Here is an 18,724-nt window from a genome sequence, read left to right on the forward strand (position 1 = left end):
AACCGTTATTGAGGAATAAACAGTCAGGGTTATGTGAAGTTTACGAGGAAGACTCAGATCAAATACCATTTCTGCAAAGCTTCCAAAGTTATCTTGTCATTGATGTAAGGGGAAAGAAAGTTAAAGCCAAAATAGGGGAACATTTTAAACACACAGTACATCCTGAGTCCTGGGCTGAAAGATGAAGGAAAATCCATTTGCACTGCAGACATTGCATTGAAGATGAGGATGAAATACTGGGGATGATAAATAAAGAAATTCAATATTGAAGGCAGCTAAACCACCAACATTACACAAATCTATCCTGAGGAAGATATACTGACTCTAAACATTTCCCTGACTGACTAGGTGCTTCCAGCATTTCAGTTTTTATTTAACAAAGTCTCAATGGCCAGTGTTGTACTGCAGGATTGCAGAAGTTACACCCATAATAAAAAATGATTAAGGGGAGAGCTAATAATTACAGAATGTTTAGTGCTGGCCAAGCTCTCAAGGAAAGTTCAGTGGGCAGGGAAATGAGAAATAAAATTCAGTTCAGATAAAGAGGTAGTGTGTTTGGATGAGTAAATCAGGCCAGACAGTTTACTGTCACTCAACTCTTTAAGAAAGGAAATTATAGACCAGTTAGCCTGACCTCAGTGGTTGGGAAACTGTTGGAGTCAATTATTAAGGATGAGGTTATGGAGTACTTGTGAAACGGGACAAGATAGCATGGTTTCCTTAAGGAAAAATCTTGCCTGACAAACCTGTTGGAATTCTTTGAGGAGATTACAAGTAGGATAGATAAAGGGGATGCAGTGGATATTGAATATTTGGACTTTCAGGCCTTTGACAAGGTGTCACATGAGGCTGCTTACCAAGTTAAGAGCCCTTGGTATTACAGGAAAGTTACTAACATGATTAGAGCATTGGCTGATGGGTAGGAGGCAGCGAGTGGGAATAAAAGGATCCTTTTCTGGTTGGCTGCTGGTGACTAGTGGTGTTCCACAGGGACCACTTCTCTTTATGCTGTATATAAATGATGTAGATGATGGAATAGATGGCTTTGTTGCCAGGTTTGTAGATGATATGGAGATTGGTGGAAGAGCAGTAGTGTTGAGGATAAAGATAGGGATGCAAAAGGACTTAGACAGATTAGGAGAATGGGCAGGAAAGTGACATGAGATACAATGTTGGAAAATGCATGGTCATGCACTTTGGTAGTAGAAATAAATGTGCGGACTATTTTCTAAGTGGGGAGAAAATCCAAAAATCTGAGATGCAGGGGGACTTGGGAGTCCTTGTGCAGAACACCCTAAAGGTTAACTTGCAGGTTGAGTCGGTGGTGAGGAAGGTAAATGTCATGTTAGCGTACATTTCAAGAGCTCTAGAATACAAGAGCAAGGATGTGATGTTGAGGCTTTAAGGCACTGGTGAGGCCTCACCTTGAGTATTGTGAACAGTTTTGAGTCCCTCATCTTAGAAAAAATGTGCTGGCATTGGAGAGGGTCCAGAGGAGGTTCACAAGGATGATTCCAGGAATGAAAGGGTTATCATACAAGGAATGTTTGATGGCTTTGGGTCTGTACTCGCTGAAATTCAAAAAAATGAGGGAGGGTCTCATTGAAACCTTTCAAATGTTGAAAGGCCTAGACAGAGTAGGTGTGGAAAGGATGTTTCCCATGGTGGGAGAGCCTAGGACAAGAGAGCACAACCTCAGGATAGAGGGGTGCCCTTTCAAAACAGAGATGTGGAAAAATTTCTTTAGCCAAAGGGTGGTGAATTTGTGGAATTTGGTACCACATGCAGCTTATGGAGGCTAGCTTGTTGGGTGCATTAAGGGCAGAGATTGATAGGTTCTTGATTGGACACGGCATCAAAGGATACGGGGAGAAGGCTGGGAACTGGGGTTGAGAAGGAGAAGAAAAAATATCAGCCATGATTGAATGGTGGAGCAGGCTCGATGGGCCAGATGGCCTAATTCTGCTCCTATGTCTTATAATAACTTTAAGCAATAGAATTTAGGCAATCATTTAGTGCAATTCTCATAGCTATTGAACTGAGGGGCCAATTACAACTACACCAACTGGTACAGGATAGAACCAGGTAGGGTTTGGTCCTTGCTGTCAAGACTTTTTAATAGGGTACTGGAGGTGTAGCTTGAACTCGTGTCTCTGGATCACTGGTCCAGATCTTTAACTGTTAGTCCCATTATCTTAACCCCTTGGCTAGCAACATATCAACATCATTATGTGCTGTGTCATATGATGTGGGCAATCATGGTTTTTGACCATGATTGTTCTTGGCAAATTTTTCTACAGAAATGGTTTGTTGCCATTGCCTTCTTCTGGACAGTATCTTTATAAGGCGGGTGACCCCATCCATTATCAATACTCTTAAGAGATTGCCTGGTGTCAATGGTCATAACCAGAACTTGTGATATACACCAGCTGCTCATATGACCATCTCCCACCTGCTCCCATGACTTCACATGACCCTGATCAGGTGGGGGGGGGGGGGCTAAGCAGCTGCTACACTTCACCCAAGGGTGACCAACAGGCTAGCGGAGGAAAGAAGGGCTTTCTTTACACCTCCTTATGTAGAGAACATATCTTCACCATGGCACCCAAAGTAACATATGGTTAACATAATTAAATGGTAGAGGGACAGAGGGACCATAAACTGCCTGTCTGCAGATCCATGTAGTGGCAAGAGGTACAGTTGGGATAACTGCCTTCAACTGAAAGCCACTAAAAGCTGAATTCACCAAATGCCCTCAACACCACTCCTAAATTTAAATAAACAAAAAAAACAGAACAACAACAATCCCAGAGACAGGATCTGGCAGAAAAATTCCCCACAAGAAGACCTGAAATACCATACTTAATTTCACACATTTGGAACAGGTGTGTAGATGAATTTTGATAAATTCGTGCTGTAATATCCTGCTGGTTTACATTTTGAAATGATCCCTTCACTAGTATGGGGCTATATGTAATGACAAACGTCTCAAGGGTGACTTACCCTTCTTGGTGTTTTCCTTGATCCACTCCAGTAACTCCTCCTGGGGAAAGTTGCTGAACTCTCCGATTATGCTCCACTGTTCCTTCAGGTTCATGGCTCCTTGTACAGCCATTGCTGCCAGTATCACACACACAAATATCTGGTGGAGGGATTTAGTCCTGATCCACCACAAGAGCTTCAACAAAGGAAGGGAAATCAAAACTCATGAACAAATTATAAATGTAACAAAGGAACCCCCAGGTTGGTGTGGATAGAAAATTCAAAGACGAGTAAATCCACCATTAACAAACAGCAGCAACTGGTTCAAAAGGAAATAAGTGATTTTACAACCTCTTACTGCTGTATAACTCCCACAGTCTGAGTGCAGAAAAGTACCAGCAGCTTAGACAACATGTACAACATTAACCCATTTCCTATGACACAGATCAGTATTGAGAGATTGTTTAATTGCTGAGGGTCTGGAGGGAAGGTGGTGGGGGAAGGTGGTGGGGGATTGTGGGAGGAATGTTTTCAGCATGGAGAGTAGTTGTCCAGACCTCACTTCTGAAATGGTGACGAAGACCAATTTCATCACATTTAAAATGATACTAAGTGATAATTTCATAAAAATACCAAGCAGTAAGCGCTAAAAAGCAACTCATTCCACCATTGCCCAAACCAACATCTGCGATCTTGCTTCAGCCTCTCTAAGTAACCTTGTCGTGGCTTTGCTTCCAAGTACTGATCCAATTTTCTCTCAAAGCCACAGCTGAAGCTGTCAGGAAATGAACTCTAGAAGCAACCACTCACTGCATAACAAAGCTCCTTTTCAGGCAGCCTTTGGCTCTTTAGCCCATCACTTTAAATTTAATCCCTCTGCTCTTTCTGTCAGTGGGAACAACCTCTCAGCTACATCTCTCAAGTATAAAAGCATTATTTCTCCCCACCTATCATTCTTCAAAAGTGACAACCCTAGTTTTTCAGTGTTTCCCTCTAAAACAGGTGCAGGAAGGTGAGCAGTAATTATCAGAAGAGATGAGAAGTCTTAACCAAGGGACACTTTTCCCAAGTCTTCCAGCTCTCCTCATGTTGAGAACTGAAGTCAGAGGAGCACTTTGATTGACTTGCAAAGTGAATGTGATGCTAAAACTGAGAGTTGCTGAACTTGCTCACCCAGGCAAGTGGACAGAGTTCTATCACACTCCCAACTGTGTGTTTTGTCAGGAAGGGGTTCATTCTGTTTCTTATTAATGAAGACTCCAAGACTTTAATGATGGGAAAGCACACAGGACAACAATTTTTTTCAAGCGTTGCTCCTTCAGGAATTCTTTGTGGTTATAATCGACTACTTGAAGCTGAACACAAATTTAATTTCAGACTACTTGTATCACATAGGAATTTAGAGAAACAAGAAATGAACTTTTATGTGTTTAATTGCATAATGGTGCTGATGCTTTGCAATAGTTCAACTAGCTAAAAATGTTTTGTTAATGATTTTCATTTGTACTCAGTGTCCGCATCTTCTTGCTTAAAAGTGTCCAACAATAATCAGCCAGCATCGATGGATTCCAGTTCTCCATGATCGCAATGTCCGGATGAAACCTTTCACCACGCTCGTCACTGACAGTGCCAAGATTTGCAGGGAAGTCGTCTAAACAGGAATGCAACTAATATGAGGATCCCAGGCTTTGTCTTGGTCACCAATGTTATTCCCAAAGTACCTCTCATAGGCTTTCTTAATAAGAGGAGTCATGCTCTGTCTTTGAGATTTAAGCGTATACTCATCATAAATATAACAAAGTTCTGCAGCTGTTGCAACATCAGCAAGGCATTTGCTATCACAAGTACACCTGAAAAAACAATTACTTTATCATGAGTACACACATGCTACGTGTGTAGAACATACGCATCAATGTGATTGCAAACCGATATACATATAAGCGCAATGCATAAAACAGTGTATGCGTGATGCTTTTATAGCCTTTCCAAAACCTGTCCTGCCATGCAGTGTCCATCCTGCCAGACAAAATAGAAAATTTCTCAACTTACATTGTGGGCAACATTTTAATTGACTTGAATTAAGAATTGAAATAACAAATATATTTGATTATTAAAAAATGGTGCATGATATGGAAATGTCATTGTGATTTTCACAAACTTCATAAGACGGACTGAAAAGTATTCAGGAAGCAATGTCTTTGTTATCCAGTGATATCATGAGTGATAAAGATCAGGCAGCTGTCCCAGAGGAGAGAATGCAGAACCTCATCATGAAATCAGAGCATGTGTCTGAATTTGGGCAGTCAGTACTCCTGGATAAGGGAAAGTCAACTTGATCCATCTCAGAGATCTGGAGGTTGGTTCTGAGCTGCCACACTTGAACTAGTGTCAATGCAAAGTGGTTTTAGCTTGATTGCCCTTATCCCAGGTTACCCAAAAGAGACAGAATTAACATTTTGTGACCTTTCGTCAGATCCATTCTGATGATGAAGGGTCATTCAATGCAAATGTTAACATCTACTGCTTTCAAAGTCAGGTGTTAAGCTTTCTCCTCTTGAAGATGTTAGTTGTTTTGTGTCTGCATGCAGTATTTGCTGAGTTTGCAAATGATTTTGAATGTTGTGCAATCATCAGCAAATCTCCCACTTCTTGTGATGGAAGGAATGCCATTGATGAAACAGGTGGTTGGGCCTAGGTCACAGCTCTGAGGAACTCTTGCAGTGATGTTCATGTTGCTTGCTGACGGGCTTCTGTGATAGCAGGGATTTCTGGAGGAAGATTAAATATAACCCCAAAACACTGCAAACTGAAACTTGTCCCACAGAGTGCAGCAACTTTTGTTGGAAATCTCAATTGAGTGTCACATATCAGGCCCTGTGGTAGACACACGTGATTAAATTTCACTCCAGAACTTATCTTACCTGTCTGGAACAAATCAGAGAAGCCATGAGACACAAGTGAGGTGTAAGGAAAAGTTTGAGCCTCATGATGAGAATGGCCAGCAATATAAATGCTACCAACTGCAAAACGTGATAGACCAGCTGGGGAAAGAAACACAAATTACACATATGCATTATACAGTTCCAATCAGAGGCATCTCTGGCAATATCAACACCCTCAAGTCCTCCCTCCATCATTATAGTCCCAAGCTGCAAGACCCCAACATGGATTACCCACAGTTGGCTCAAACATGCAGGAAATCACAGATAGGTGTAGAAATAATGGGGTTGTAATAGTTGGAAATTTTAACTTCCTGAACATTGACTGTGACTAAGGAATTGAATGGAGCTAAATGTGCTGAGAGTGGCCAGGAAGTTCACTGAAGAAACATGAAGACGGCCCTACTAGAGAAGGGGGCTGCACTTCAGCTAGTGTTGGGAAAAGGAGGCTGATGTGTCAGTGGGGGAACACGTTGGGACCAGTGAAGTGACCATAATTGTATTAGTTTCAAGATAGTTATGGAAAAGATGGGACTGGTCCTCAAATTAAAATCTTAAATTGGGGCAAAGTCAATTTTGATAACAGCAGACAAAAAAATCTCAAAAGTTGATTGGGAGAGATTGTTTACAGATAAAGTGATGCCTGGCAAATGGAAGGATTTAAAAGCTGAGATATTGAGAATTCAGGGCCAGCATGTGCCTGTTACGACTGAAGGGCAAGGCTGGCAAGATTAGGGAACTTTTAGTGATGAGGGACATAAAAAGTTTGGTCAAGAAAAGGGAAGCATACGTCAAGTATAGGGAGCTGGAATCAAGTAGTTCCCCAAGGAGCTCAGAGATTTAGTGTTACGAAGGTGGAGCAACTCTGAGGGGCCGAAGGGTACAAAGTCGCCCCCTCCTTTTTGAGAATCGCAAGATCGCTATTATTTCGGGTCTGAGACCCAGGAAATGAGAGAGAGAGAGAGAGAGACACAGAATACACAACCAGGTGGAATGTCTCCTGACATAAGCGGAACGGAACCACTGATTACTGCCATTGTCTCTTGGAGAAGGAATTGTGTATTGAGTACTGTACTATTCATTGAAACTCCTCAGGGGACAACCAGAGTGGTCTGGTTGAGGGATTGCATCATCCCAACCTGATTGACATCTGAGACCCCATGAGTGAGGATAAAAGAGGGGTCTGGGGAACACCCCTCAGACGCACCAGGAGAAACGCTAGAGATCCAGGGACAGCGTTTTATAGCAAAAGCCGGTGAGAGCTTGTGTGCGTCCTCCCTTGCCTGGGTGGCGGGCTCATCACGGAAGAATGGTTTAGCTAAAGGAGAGGTCACACTTGAACGGCCACACCAACGAGACACCGACGGACCGAAATCATAAAGGAAGGTTGGAAAAACCCGTAGCGGTAACTGTTCCCATTCTCCTATTTCTCTCTCTCTCCAACAATTGCAGCACAGCGACAAACGAACGGCGGCAGCCTGTGTGAACTGCAGCGAACTTTATATTTCCATCGGACAATTCATTATCCCCTAGACAACGATAGAGCTTATTTCTTATTGATTATTATTATACCCGCACTTTTAGATTTAGTATTGACGACGTATATTATCTGTATATTTGCATTGATAATATTTTTGTGTATTTTTACTAATAAATACTGTTAAAAATAGTATCACCAGACTCCAATGGACGCCTCTATCTTTGCTGGTAAGTAACCCAGTTACGGGGTTCGTAACAATAGGAGTAGACTTAAAAACAAAAACCAGAAGGGCTAAATGGGGACATGAGATATCCCTGTCAGATAAAATTAGGGAGAATCCTGAAAGATTCTGTGAGTATATAAAGAGTAAAAGGATAACTAGGGAGGAAGTTGATCCCTTAAGGATTAGTGTAGTAATCTACATGTGGAGCTATAGGTTATAACTGAAACCGTACATCTGTATTTACTACTCATCTGCATTTACAAAGAAGGACATAAAAGCCAATGACTTCAGGGGAAGGAACAGTGATCCATGGAGAATATCAGTAATATGGAGCAAGAGGTGTTGGAGGCCCTAAAATGCATAGAGGTGTATAAATCCCTTGGCTCTGACCAATTGTTTCAATGGATGTTGCCAGAAGCACGGCAGGAGATTGCTGGGTGGGGGGAGGGGTGGGATTGCCAGCGATTTTGTAATTTTGATAGCCACAGGTGACCAGAGGATATCTAATACTGTTCATTTATTTAAGAAGGGAAGCTAAGGTAAATTGGGGAAACACAGGCCAGTGATCAGCCTTGCAGTGGTGCTGGTAAAGTTAATGGAAGGAATTCTGTGAGACAGGAAAAGCAACAGCTTATTATGCCTAGTCAGCAAGGCTTTATGTGCAGGAAATCATATCTCACCAATTTAGCTCAGTTGTTTGAAGAGGTGACCAAGTGGATTGATAAGGCCACGGTGGCAGGCATTATCTACATGGACTTCAGCAAGGCACCACATTGTATACTGATCCAGGTTAGATAACATCAGATGCAAGGTGAGCTAGTCAAATGGATACAAATTTGACTTGGCTGCAGAAGGCAGAGGTAGTAGTGGAGAACTTTTCTGTTGGGAGGGTTGTCACTAGTAGTGTGCCACAGAGATTGATGCCAGGTCCTCTACTGTTTGTCATATATATTACTGATCTGGTCAAGAAATAGGCAGCATAATTAGTAAGTTTATGGATGGATCCAAAATTCAGTGTGGTGAACAGTGAAGAAAGTTGGCTATGGTTACAATGAGATTTTGATCAAATGGGAAAGTGGGCCATGGACCTTAACTCTGACAAATACAGATTATGCATTTTAGGAAGTTAAGCCTGAACAGGACATACACGGTGAATGACAGGACCCTGGAGGATTGTTGATAAACAGAGAGGTTTCAGCGTACAGCTACATAGTTCCCTGTCAGTGGCAATGTAGCAAAGGCAGCATATGGCACCCTTACCTTCACTGACTGAGTATAAGTGTTAGGACATCATGTCACAGTTGTACAAATGTAGGTTAGACTGCACTTGGAGTATTGCGAACAGTTCTGATTGCCACATCATTGGAAGGATATAATTAGAGAGGATGCAGAAAAGATTCACAAGGGTGTTGCCTGGATTGCAGGACACAAGTTAAGAAGAGACCAGATAGTTGGGTTGGTTTTCCCTGGAGCCACAGAGGCTGAGAGGTAATGTGGCAGAGGCATATAAAATTATGGGATGCATAGACAGGGTAGCTAACCAGAATCACTCCCATGGCAGGTGTGTCTAAAACTAGAGGCTTTGGGTGAGAGGGAGGAGATTTGAAGGGCATCTGGGGAGTAACTGTTCTCCGGAATGAGCTGCCAGAGGTGGTGGTGAAGGCAGGAATCGTAAAAAATATTGAAGCGGCATCAGGACATGTATTGAATAAGATGGGCATATAAGGATATGTAATTAATACAATTGTATAGAGTGATATGATTGGTAGCATAGATATACTGGGCCAAAGGGCCTGCTGCCATGCTGTACAATTCTGTGACTCTGTGACCCCTACAGCTCCAGGACATTTTAATCTAGGGGCAGTCAGAAAATTCTTGCTGCTCTATGAGCAGCAGGAACTCTTTAGGAGCTGAATAGTCATAAAGTTAATTACCACAGCAAAAGGCCCTTTGGCCCAACTTGTCTATGCTGACCATGATGCCCATTTAAAGTAGCCCAAGTTGTCCATGTTTGGTCCATATCCATCTGAACAATTCTTATCCATGCAATGATATTAATGAAACATGCCTCAGACTCTTCCTTTGGCAGTTCATTCCATATATGTTCCATCCTCTATGTGAAAAAAATGGCCCTCAGGTTCCTATTAAACATTTACCCTCTTACTTTGGATCTATGTCTTGCAGTTCTTGATTCCCAACCCTCAGAAAAAGACTTTGTATATTCACCCTATCTATGCCTCTCATGATTTTATACACCTCTATGAAGTGAACTCTTTACACTCCAAGGTCAGAAAAAGTTTGTCCAACCTCTCCTGAAAGTTCAGTGTACTGGCAACATTCTTGTAAATCTTTTCAACACTCTTTACATTTTAATGACATCCTTCCTACATCACGGTGACCAAACCTGAATACTCCAAGTGCGAACTTACCAGCATCCTGTACAACTGCACCATGACCTCCCAAATTTTATCCTCAATGCTCTGACTGATGAAGACCAGCATATCAAAAGCTTTCTTCACTACCTTGTCCATCTGTGACTCCAATTTCAGGGAACCATATACCTGAACTTCAAGGTCCCTCTGTTTCACAACACCTTCCAGGGCCTTACCATTTACTATGATAGTCCTACCTTGATTTGACTTCCAAAATGCAAAACTTTCCACTTAACTGAATTAAACATTTGCCATTCCTTGGCTCACTTATCCAGCTGACCAAGATCCCCCTGTAATTTTTGATAATTTTCTTAACTGACACCACCACCTAGTTTAGTGTCACCTACAAACTTACTAACCACTACATTTATATTCTTGTCCATATTATTAATATTGGGCCCAGCACCAATACCTGGGGAACACCACTAGTCACAGATCTCCAGTTTGAGAAATGATCTTCCACCATCACTCTTCTTCATACCATTAAGCCAATTGTGTATCCAATTAGTCAGCTCTTCCTGGATCCCTGAAATGGCAGGAGAGTTTTCAGAAACCATACCTGGCATCTGTTGTATGCTGACCTCTCTGGTTAGAGATCAATATAGACTCTATCCCTATTCCTAATGGGTCCAAAGTGATCAACAGAGTGCATTTTCCCAGTTAGCCAAGAAACAGCTGATGACAGCAAACCGGCAGAGATAGGAAGCTACAGAGAGTGGTCCACCTGCCACTCAATCTAGAGTAACATAGGGCAGACTTCCATTCCAGCCACGTTTCTCAGGAACAGTGAGATTTTGCCTATTTTGTATTCTCCCATCTGTCGGGATTTCAGGGCTCTAAATACATAAGTCTTTAATTCATAAAGTAAGCACTTGTGCAGTTGGTAATGGTCAGAAGATATCTAGTATAAATACACTGACATCCAATTAACTCCTCAAGGTCAGCAGCCTGGATAATGGAGAGGGAGAGAAAGGTGCTACTTAAAACCAATATAAGAATGGTGCCTGGCTTCTAAATTACTTGCTGCTTTATGAGTCTAGAATCAGGACTTCAGTGCTACCTTTCTCCAGCAATCTAACCCCAGACGTATAGTAACGATTCATAACATTTTGTTGTAAAATATTGATAAGTACATTACCTCTCCTTGGGTTGCACTCCTGTTCCTATAAGTAAAAACAAAAACAAATACACTTTAACTGGAGGTCATGGGATATGCTGTTTCTCCAGAAATTTGTTGTTTGAAACACATTTTCAACACCTAACTACCACTTGCTTTTAAAGCAGACGTTTGACACAAATGACAGCATGCATCAAGGGTGAGCTAGAATTTGTTTACAATTCAGCAAAGGTCTAAAACTATGATATATTTACTTTCTCTCACTTTGCCAACTCCCAAATTCTTGCCCTCAACTTAGTGCTCAGTCAGAGCCAACTCACCACGTTAGGCACCTCCAAGACCAAGCTCACGCACACCACAGGAAACTTGATGTAAGTGATCTAGCTCCTACTATTCATTTCTCCTATCCTATACTCAACTCACTAGAATGGTAACTGCATACATCCATATCAGTTTCCCAGGGAAGTGTCAGTAGTGCAGAGAGCATGGGGAAGACAGTGGTGTAACACTATGCATGCAGCCAGAAGTGGCATTGGGTTCTGAGATCCTAGATGTTTTAGCAATTGTCTTTACAAAATTATGGGACTTAAAAAGCAAACACTGCTCTGGGAACAATTGGTTCTACATTATTTACCTCTGAAAAAAGCTCAACCTGTTGCAATTCAAACTCTGAACCCACACAGATAACTTCCAATACACTTACTCTTCTGTGATTTGTAAATTTCCTCCTTTTAACAAACACAGCAGCTCCCTCAAAGTCTGCAAATAAAAACACATGATGATTATTTTTAGAAACTTTTGAAGTTGATAAAAGACTGCATTCTACAGCATGTTTGAAAGAACAGATTAGACAAGTTCATTGTTCACAGAATAGCAGTTTAGAAGTGAGAAATATTCAGAAAGGGCTCTGGGACTCAAAGATGCTGAACTAAGTCCTCTGCACACAGGGAGTGTGAGAGTGACAGCTGGTGTAACTGCCACCAACCTGAAACTGCATAGGGTCATTCCCAGTGACTCATTTGTTAAACTATCAATAGATAAGGAAAGTACCAGCTGAAGCCATGATCTCCACAGGATCCACTGCCAATCTCATGGTTAATTTCCAGCTGCGGTCTAGTAAATGGAGGAAAATTCTAGCCTATGAAGCCCCAGCACCAGAAAAACTGTGGGCTCCAAATTTCCGTGTGCACTCCCTGTGAAGCACACTACCAGTATCCAGAACATCTTGATGTATATCTCAATATTTAGATCTCAACGTAATTAAATTTCAGTAAGTCATAAAGCCAGCCTCCAATATAATAAAGGAAAATATGTTTCTAAATAGGAATTATTATTGTAAAATTAAAAGGACAAGAAACAAACTATCATGCTATTTGGCATTAACATCTGCTTATGTCAATAGATATACCTGATTGAATCTCATTCCCTGGTTTGCCCACAGAATTGGTTCGCAACCACTCACTCCCAACTTAAATACCACAATCCCCTTCATCAGAAGTGTTCTAGGATCTAACGGTGATTGGCTCCTTTCAGTCAAGAAGCCAGAAGAATGAGAGTTTGAGCCTACATACTATTCTCCCAGTAGTGTGCTGAGAGAGCACCACACCGTGGGTGGAACCTACTTACACACGTGGCATTAAACTGACGCCTGCTGCCCTCACAAGTGAACACTAAAGGCCTACAATTTTGAAAGCTGCTGTTCAGAAAATGGTTGCTGTGTTTCCTCATTTCAACAAGATCACTCATGACGCAATGCAGTGGTGAGAGGCACTGAAGAAATGTTGTTGCTCCAACTGGAAATTTATATGAATGTTCTAACTCATTGATCAACGGAAGTTCATAGAGTTATACAGTACTTAGACAGGGCTTTCAACCCAACTTGCTCAGTTTGACCAAGATGCCTACTAATCCCATTTCCCTGCATTTGATCCTAAACTTTTTCTATCCATGTACCTGTAATTTTTTTTTTAAATTGTGTAACTGTACCCACCTCTATCACTTCCCCTGGTAGCTCAATACCTACCACCCTCTGTGAAAAAACTTGCCCTCAAGTGCCTTTTAAATCTTTTCCCTCTTACCTTAAACTTATGCCCTTTAGTTTGAGGCTCCTTTACTTTGATACAAAGACTATCTTTCTATGCCCTGCATAATTTTATAAATCTTTATAAAGTCACATCTCAATTCCTTCATTTCAGAGTAGAGAATTCCAGCCTATCCAATCTCTCTTGATAATATAATACTTCCTGTCCAGGATATATTCCTATGAATCTTTCCTGCACCATTTCTAACTTACTCATATCCTTCCTAAAGTCTGATGACAGAACTACACACAATACTCCAACTGTGCCATAACCAGCGGCTTGTACAACTGGAGCCCAATGCCTTACTACTATACTCATTGCCTTGATATACAGTGCATAAAAGCTTGCAGAGGTCCAGTAAATGGTAAAGAGGTCCAGTTGTTGTTCAGAAACATCAGAATGAGGAAGAAATATGGCCTAAGTGACTTTGACCGAGGAATGATTATTGGTGGCAGATGGGGTGGTTTGATTATTTCAGAAACTGCTGATCTCCTGGGATTTTCATGCACAACAGTCTCTAGAGTTTACAAAGAATGGATTAGGACAAGGACTGTTAGGGTGTGAGACTAGGTTGTGAGACTACTGAACTCCTTGCCACCAACCAGGTCTCATCAAGTATCAAACTTCAGTAGCATTATACTGTTTACTTTTTAAATGGCGTCATAGATGCAACTGATTGTTTGTTAATTTAATTCTGGTAATATTACTTAATCTTTGTGTGTGAATTATATGTACTGTGTTGTGCTCCTTGGTCGGGAGGAATATGGTTTCATTTGTTGGTATACATGCGTATAGTGTAATGACAATAAACTTTAACTTGAAAACAAATACATCCAGGGAGCAGCAGTTCTGTGGGTGAAGGTTCCTTGGTAATGAGAGAAATCAAAGAATAGCCAGACTGGTTCAAGATGATAGGAAGGCGACACTAACTCCATGCGTTACAACAGTGGTGTACAGAACAGCATCTCTGAACACACATGTCAAACTTTGAAGTAGATGGGATGCAGCAGAAACAATTTAGAGAAGCAAACACAAACTAGTCTTGGTAATAATGTGGAAAACTATCTGGTCAACTGATGTTCTTGAGGGAATGCAATCTGTTGCCTTTAACGTGACTCCAGACTCACCCCATGTGGTGAATTCGTCAATGCCTCTGAAGTGGCTTTACCATCACTGGTACATTCAAATAGAAGAGTAAAACCAGAAAGACCACTTGGTACCTAGGCACAACATGGACTCAGCAAAGTCACTCGCGCCCAGTTGATCTTGTCCTAACAAACCTGTGGAGACTAGAGAATAAATTGTGAGAGCTATCCCACAGAGTGCAAGCACCTTCTTGAGAGAGCTGTACTCAGATTTGCACCTTACATTCACAAATATGTTTAGCCAAACAGATGATACATTTCACTTCATCCTGAGATCATCACTATCACAAAAGCCTACAACCAATTTAATTCACCTCAGAAAGCTGGGTGATGAGACATCTCCACTGCAATACTGAAGAGCTGAGCTCTAGAACGAGCTGCACTTTTAGCCAAGTTGTTATATTAGTTACATCACATCCAATAATGTGCAACATTGCTTGGGTATGTCCTGTTCAGAAAATATAGGATGCCCAAACCAACTAACTACTGTACAATTTGGGTTCAGTCTTACCCTACCTGGTGCACACATGGTCCTAGGAGATGAATTCCAGAGCTGAGGTGAGGTGAAGGTGATTGCTAGTAACTTCAAGGCCCCCTGTTCAAAGCAAAGTCAGTGGATGAAGGGTGAACAATAAATTTGAGTGTAGTATTGTGCACAGCTCTGGTTACCACATGTGATTCCAGTCCCACCCAATGTGGTTGACTCTCCAATGCCTCTGGTTACTAGCAAGGATGTGGACGGAACAGAGACTGCAGAAAAAAGAGGGAATGTTGTTCTAGGTCTAACCATCTTTACCTACTTCATTGTTCACCTTCTTCCCATAAGACTTCAGAAGTGATGAATGCACAATGTTTAACTCCATTCACAACTCCTCAGGAAGTGAAGCAGAACATGCCTGTAAGTAGCAACACTGAATAAGTAACAAATAAAAGGTATACCCTAAAAGTGCCAGACAATGATCATCTCCAACATGAGACAGAATAATTATCTCACCTTAAGAATTTAAGAATTCAATAGCATTAGTCCTCCACTATCACCATCCTGGGAGTCACCACTGATCAAAACTTTAACTGGACCAGCTACAAAAATAATATTTGTACAAGGACTGGTTGGAAATTGGGTCTCCTGTGGTGAGTGACTCACCTCCTGATATCCCAAGGTCTTTCCACCAAGACTATGGTCATGACTATAATGGAATATTATCCACTTTTCGGGATGAGTGCAGTATTAGTAATTCCTAAATTTGACACCATCTGGGACAAATAAAAGTCTGTTTGACTGGCACTCTATTCCACATGTTAAACATTCTAACTTGAAAATATATCACCACTTCTTCAGTAAGACTGGGTCGAGATTCTGGAATTCTTCCTTATGACCACTTTGGAAGCACACAGGCAGCTTCCTGTTCCTTTTTAGAGTCAACTAGGGATGGACAAGAAATAGTGGGTTTGATGGCAATGCTCAGATTCTCAAAGCTAACCAAACAATGCCCCTGAAGTGGTGGTGGTGGTGAGCTACTGTCATTAACTGCTGCAATCATGTAGTAAATGTACATCTGTAGGGCTACTGGAGAGCACATTTTAGGACTTTGAACTAAGAGTGACAGAGGAATAGAAAAACTTGAACTTGATCCAGTACTGAAAGTGCGAAACTGGGAGGTAAGGTACTCTTTTGAATTTTGGTGAGTACAGCCTAAACAAGTCACTGAAAAGCATGTCACAGATATTGTGGCTACACTGCATTGGGAGAGCAAACTAGTAAGCTGGGAATGATTAGTCCTGTTTCGTAAAAACAATCTGTGATTGGTCAGGTTTTCCTGTTGTTGGGTAGATGCTGGTGTTGCAACTGGAGCAGTTGATCAGGAGTTATTACTGGCTGGGAAATGAAAGGTTCTAGGATTACACCTAGCATGTTGTTTGGTCCCATAGTTTTCTACAATAAACATCTTCAGCCTTTTTTTGATATCATATGGAACAAACTACGAGACACAAGAGACTGTAGATGCTGGAAACTGGAACAAAAGAAACAAATTGCTGGAAGAACACAGAGGGTCAAGCAGCATCTGTGGAGGAAGGGAATTCAATTGAAATTAACCCTGTGACATGGAGTGCTCAGGAGAAAGCTAAGATGAACTATGCACTCAGCACTTCTGGCTGAATGGGGTTCTGAATGTTTCAGCCAACTCACTATCAGACTAAACCACAGCTGAGGATGGCGATATTCTGACCATCCTTCCCTGTGGTTACATAGAACAGTACAGCATATGAACAGGCCATTCAGCCCATCATGTCTGTGCCAAACACCATGCCAATTAAACTGATTTTCTTCTGCCCGTACATCCATATCCATCCATTCCCTGTATGTTTATGTGTCTAACAGCCTCTTAAACACCACTATTATATTTGCTTCCAACACTACCCCCCCCAACAGCCCGTATAAAAATAATTGCTGACACATTTCCTTTAATCCTTCCCCTCTCACTTTAAGTACATGCCCTCTACTACCTGACATTTTTATTCTTGGAAGAAGACTGTTGGCTTACACTATCTCTGCCTTTCATAATTTTATAATTTCTATCAGGTTCCTCTTTCAACTTCTAATGCTTCAGAGAAAACAACCTAAGTTTGTCCAATCTCTCCTTGCAGCACATGCCCTCACATTCAGGCAGCATCCTGCTAAACATTTCTGTACCCTCTTCAGAGTCTCCACGTCCTAATATTAACAGAAAACTCTGGAAATACTCAGTAAGTCAGGTAAAACCTATGATGAGTGAAACAGAACTGACAACTCAGGCTGATGATCTAATGGGGACTGTCCAGCTCAAGGGAGTTGAAGCTTAAGTTGGATGTATTCAGGATCATCCAGGAGGTTGAAGATATTATAGATGAGACTTTTGAAGAGGTGAGTACAGGCTTTGGACAGTAGATGGATGACCACTAGGACAGGTAAGGGGATTAAGAAGTCAGTGAAGTATACCTCTTTGGACACTGCTGGGCACAGCAGCAGTCAGGCTGGTGGCACTGTGGGCAGCTCTGAGGCTCAGTAGGAAAGGGTAAAGTCAGGCAGCATGGTAGTGATTTTGGACTCGATAATTAGGGAGACAGATAGGAGAGATTCTCTGGCCACAATTAGAGACACCAGGATGGTGTGTTGTGTCCCAGATGCTAGGGTCCAAGATGTATTGGTGCGGCTGCAGGATATTCTCAAACGGAAGAGTGAACAGCCAGAGGTTGTGGTGCACATTGGCACAAATGACATAGACAGAAAAAGGGAAGCGGTCCCACATAGTGAGCATACAGAGTTAGAAAAGAGGCTGAAGAGAAGGACCTTCAAGGTAAGAATCTCTGGATTACTCCTGGTGCCGAGGGCTAGTGCAGGTAGGAATGGGACGATAGCACACATGAATAAGTGGCTGAGGAGATGGTGCAGTGGGCATGGTTTCAAGTTTTTGGATCACTGGAACCCTTTCTGGGGAAGAGGTAACCTTTATAAGAGTGACGGGTTGCACCTGAACTGGAGGGGAACCAATATCCTGGCCGGGAGGTTTGCTAATGCTACTAAGGAGACCACAGTCTGTGCGGCTTCAAAGCTGAGTGTCAGACATGGCTATCAGCAACACTGGGGCCCCACAGGGCTCCCTTCCTGTTTACTCTGTATGCCTTGTACTTTAGATACAACACTGAGTCATATCATCTGCAGAAATTCTCTGATGACTCAGCAATAGTTTGATGTATAAAGGGAGGACAGGAGGATGAATACAGGGCCTTGGGGGAGGACTTTGTCAAAGGGTGTGAGCTGAATCATCTGCAGCTCAACATCAGTAAGACAAAGGAGATGGTGATAGACTTTAAGAAAACTAAGCCTGCACTGCTCCCTGTTATTATTGATGGTGAGGACCTACAAATACCTGGGGGTGCACCTGGATGACAGACTTGAGTGGAGCACAGGGGCGATGTACAAGAAGGGCCAGGGTCACCTCTACTTCTTGAGGAGACTGAGGTCCTTTGGAGTATGCAGGCCTCTCCTTTAAGTGTTCTACCTGTCTGTTGTCACCAGTACAATCTTCTAAGCAGTGGTGAGCTGGGGCAATGGCATCAACATGGGTGATGCCAACAGGCTCAATAAACTGATTAGAAAAGCTGGCTCTGTTATAGCAGTCAAACTGGACACACAGGCTGTGGTAGAGCAAAGGACCCTACAGAAAATCCTGGCAATTCTGGACAATGTTTCTCACCCTGTGCATGCCATCTTGGCTGAACAAAAGAGCACTTTTAGTAATAGACTAAAACAACTGCGCTGCTCCAAAGAATGCTATTTGAGGTCA

The 18,724-nt window shown here is 42.0% G+C and overlaps 2 protein-coding genes across 7 annotated transcripts in view; one reads left to right on the top strand and one right to left on the bottom strand.

The window, feature by feature from the left end:
• bmper (BMP binding endothelial regulator) overlaps nucleotides 1-7,593 on the top strand; it is a 50,210-nt gene extending 42,617 nt beyond the window's left edge. Inside the window, exon 16 of one of the 2 annotated variants that reach the window (XM_073049918.1) lies at nucleotides 4,494-7,593. The gene's annotated coding sequence lies outside the window, so the exon portion shown is untranslated. The remainder of the gene's footprint in view (nucleotides 1-4,493) is intronic. The other variant, XM_073049927.1, reaches the window with a different exon arrangement.
• Nucleotides 1-18,724, bottom strand: part of dpy19l1l (dpy-19-like 1, like (H. sapiens)) — a 114,773-nt gene that overhangs the window by 4,002 nt on the left and 92,047 nt on the right. For 2 of the 5 annotated variants that reach the window (XM_073049848.1, XM_073049843.1), the window contains 4 exons: nucleotides 11,877-11,932; nucleotides 11,195-11,219; nucleotides 5,904-6,023; nucleotides 3,004-3,178 (listed from right to left, as the gene is read on the bottom strand). In XM_073049848.1, coding sequence (XP_072905949.1) covers nucleotides 3,004-3,178; nucleotides 5,904-6,023; nucleotides 11,195-11,219; nucleotides 11,877-11,932 — 376 coding nt within the window. Of the gene's footprint in view, nucleotides 1-3,003; nucleotides 3,179-4,397; nucleotides 4,833-5,903; nucleotides 6,024-11,194; nucleotides 11,220-11,876; nucleotides 11,933-18,724 lie in introns of those variants that run through there. The other 3 variants (XM_073049857.1, XM_073049877.1, XM_073049867.1) reach the window with 2 other exon arrangements.

Source organism: Hemitrygon akajei, chromosome 1 (assembly GCF_048418815.1).
Source record: "Hemitrygon akajei chromosome 1, sHemAka1.3, whole genome shotgun sequence".
In the NCBI taxonomy this organism is placed as follows: domain Eukaryota; kingdom Metazoa; phylum Chordata; class Chondrichthyes; order Myliobatiformes; family Dasyatidae; genus Hemitrygon; species Hemitrygon akajei.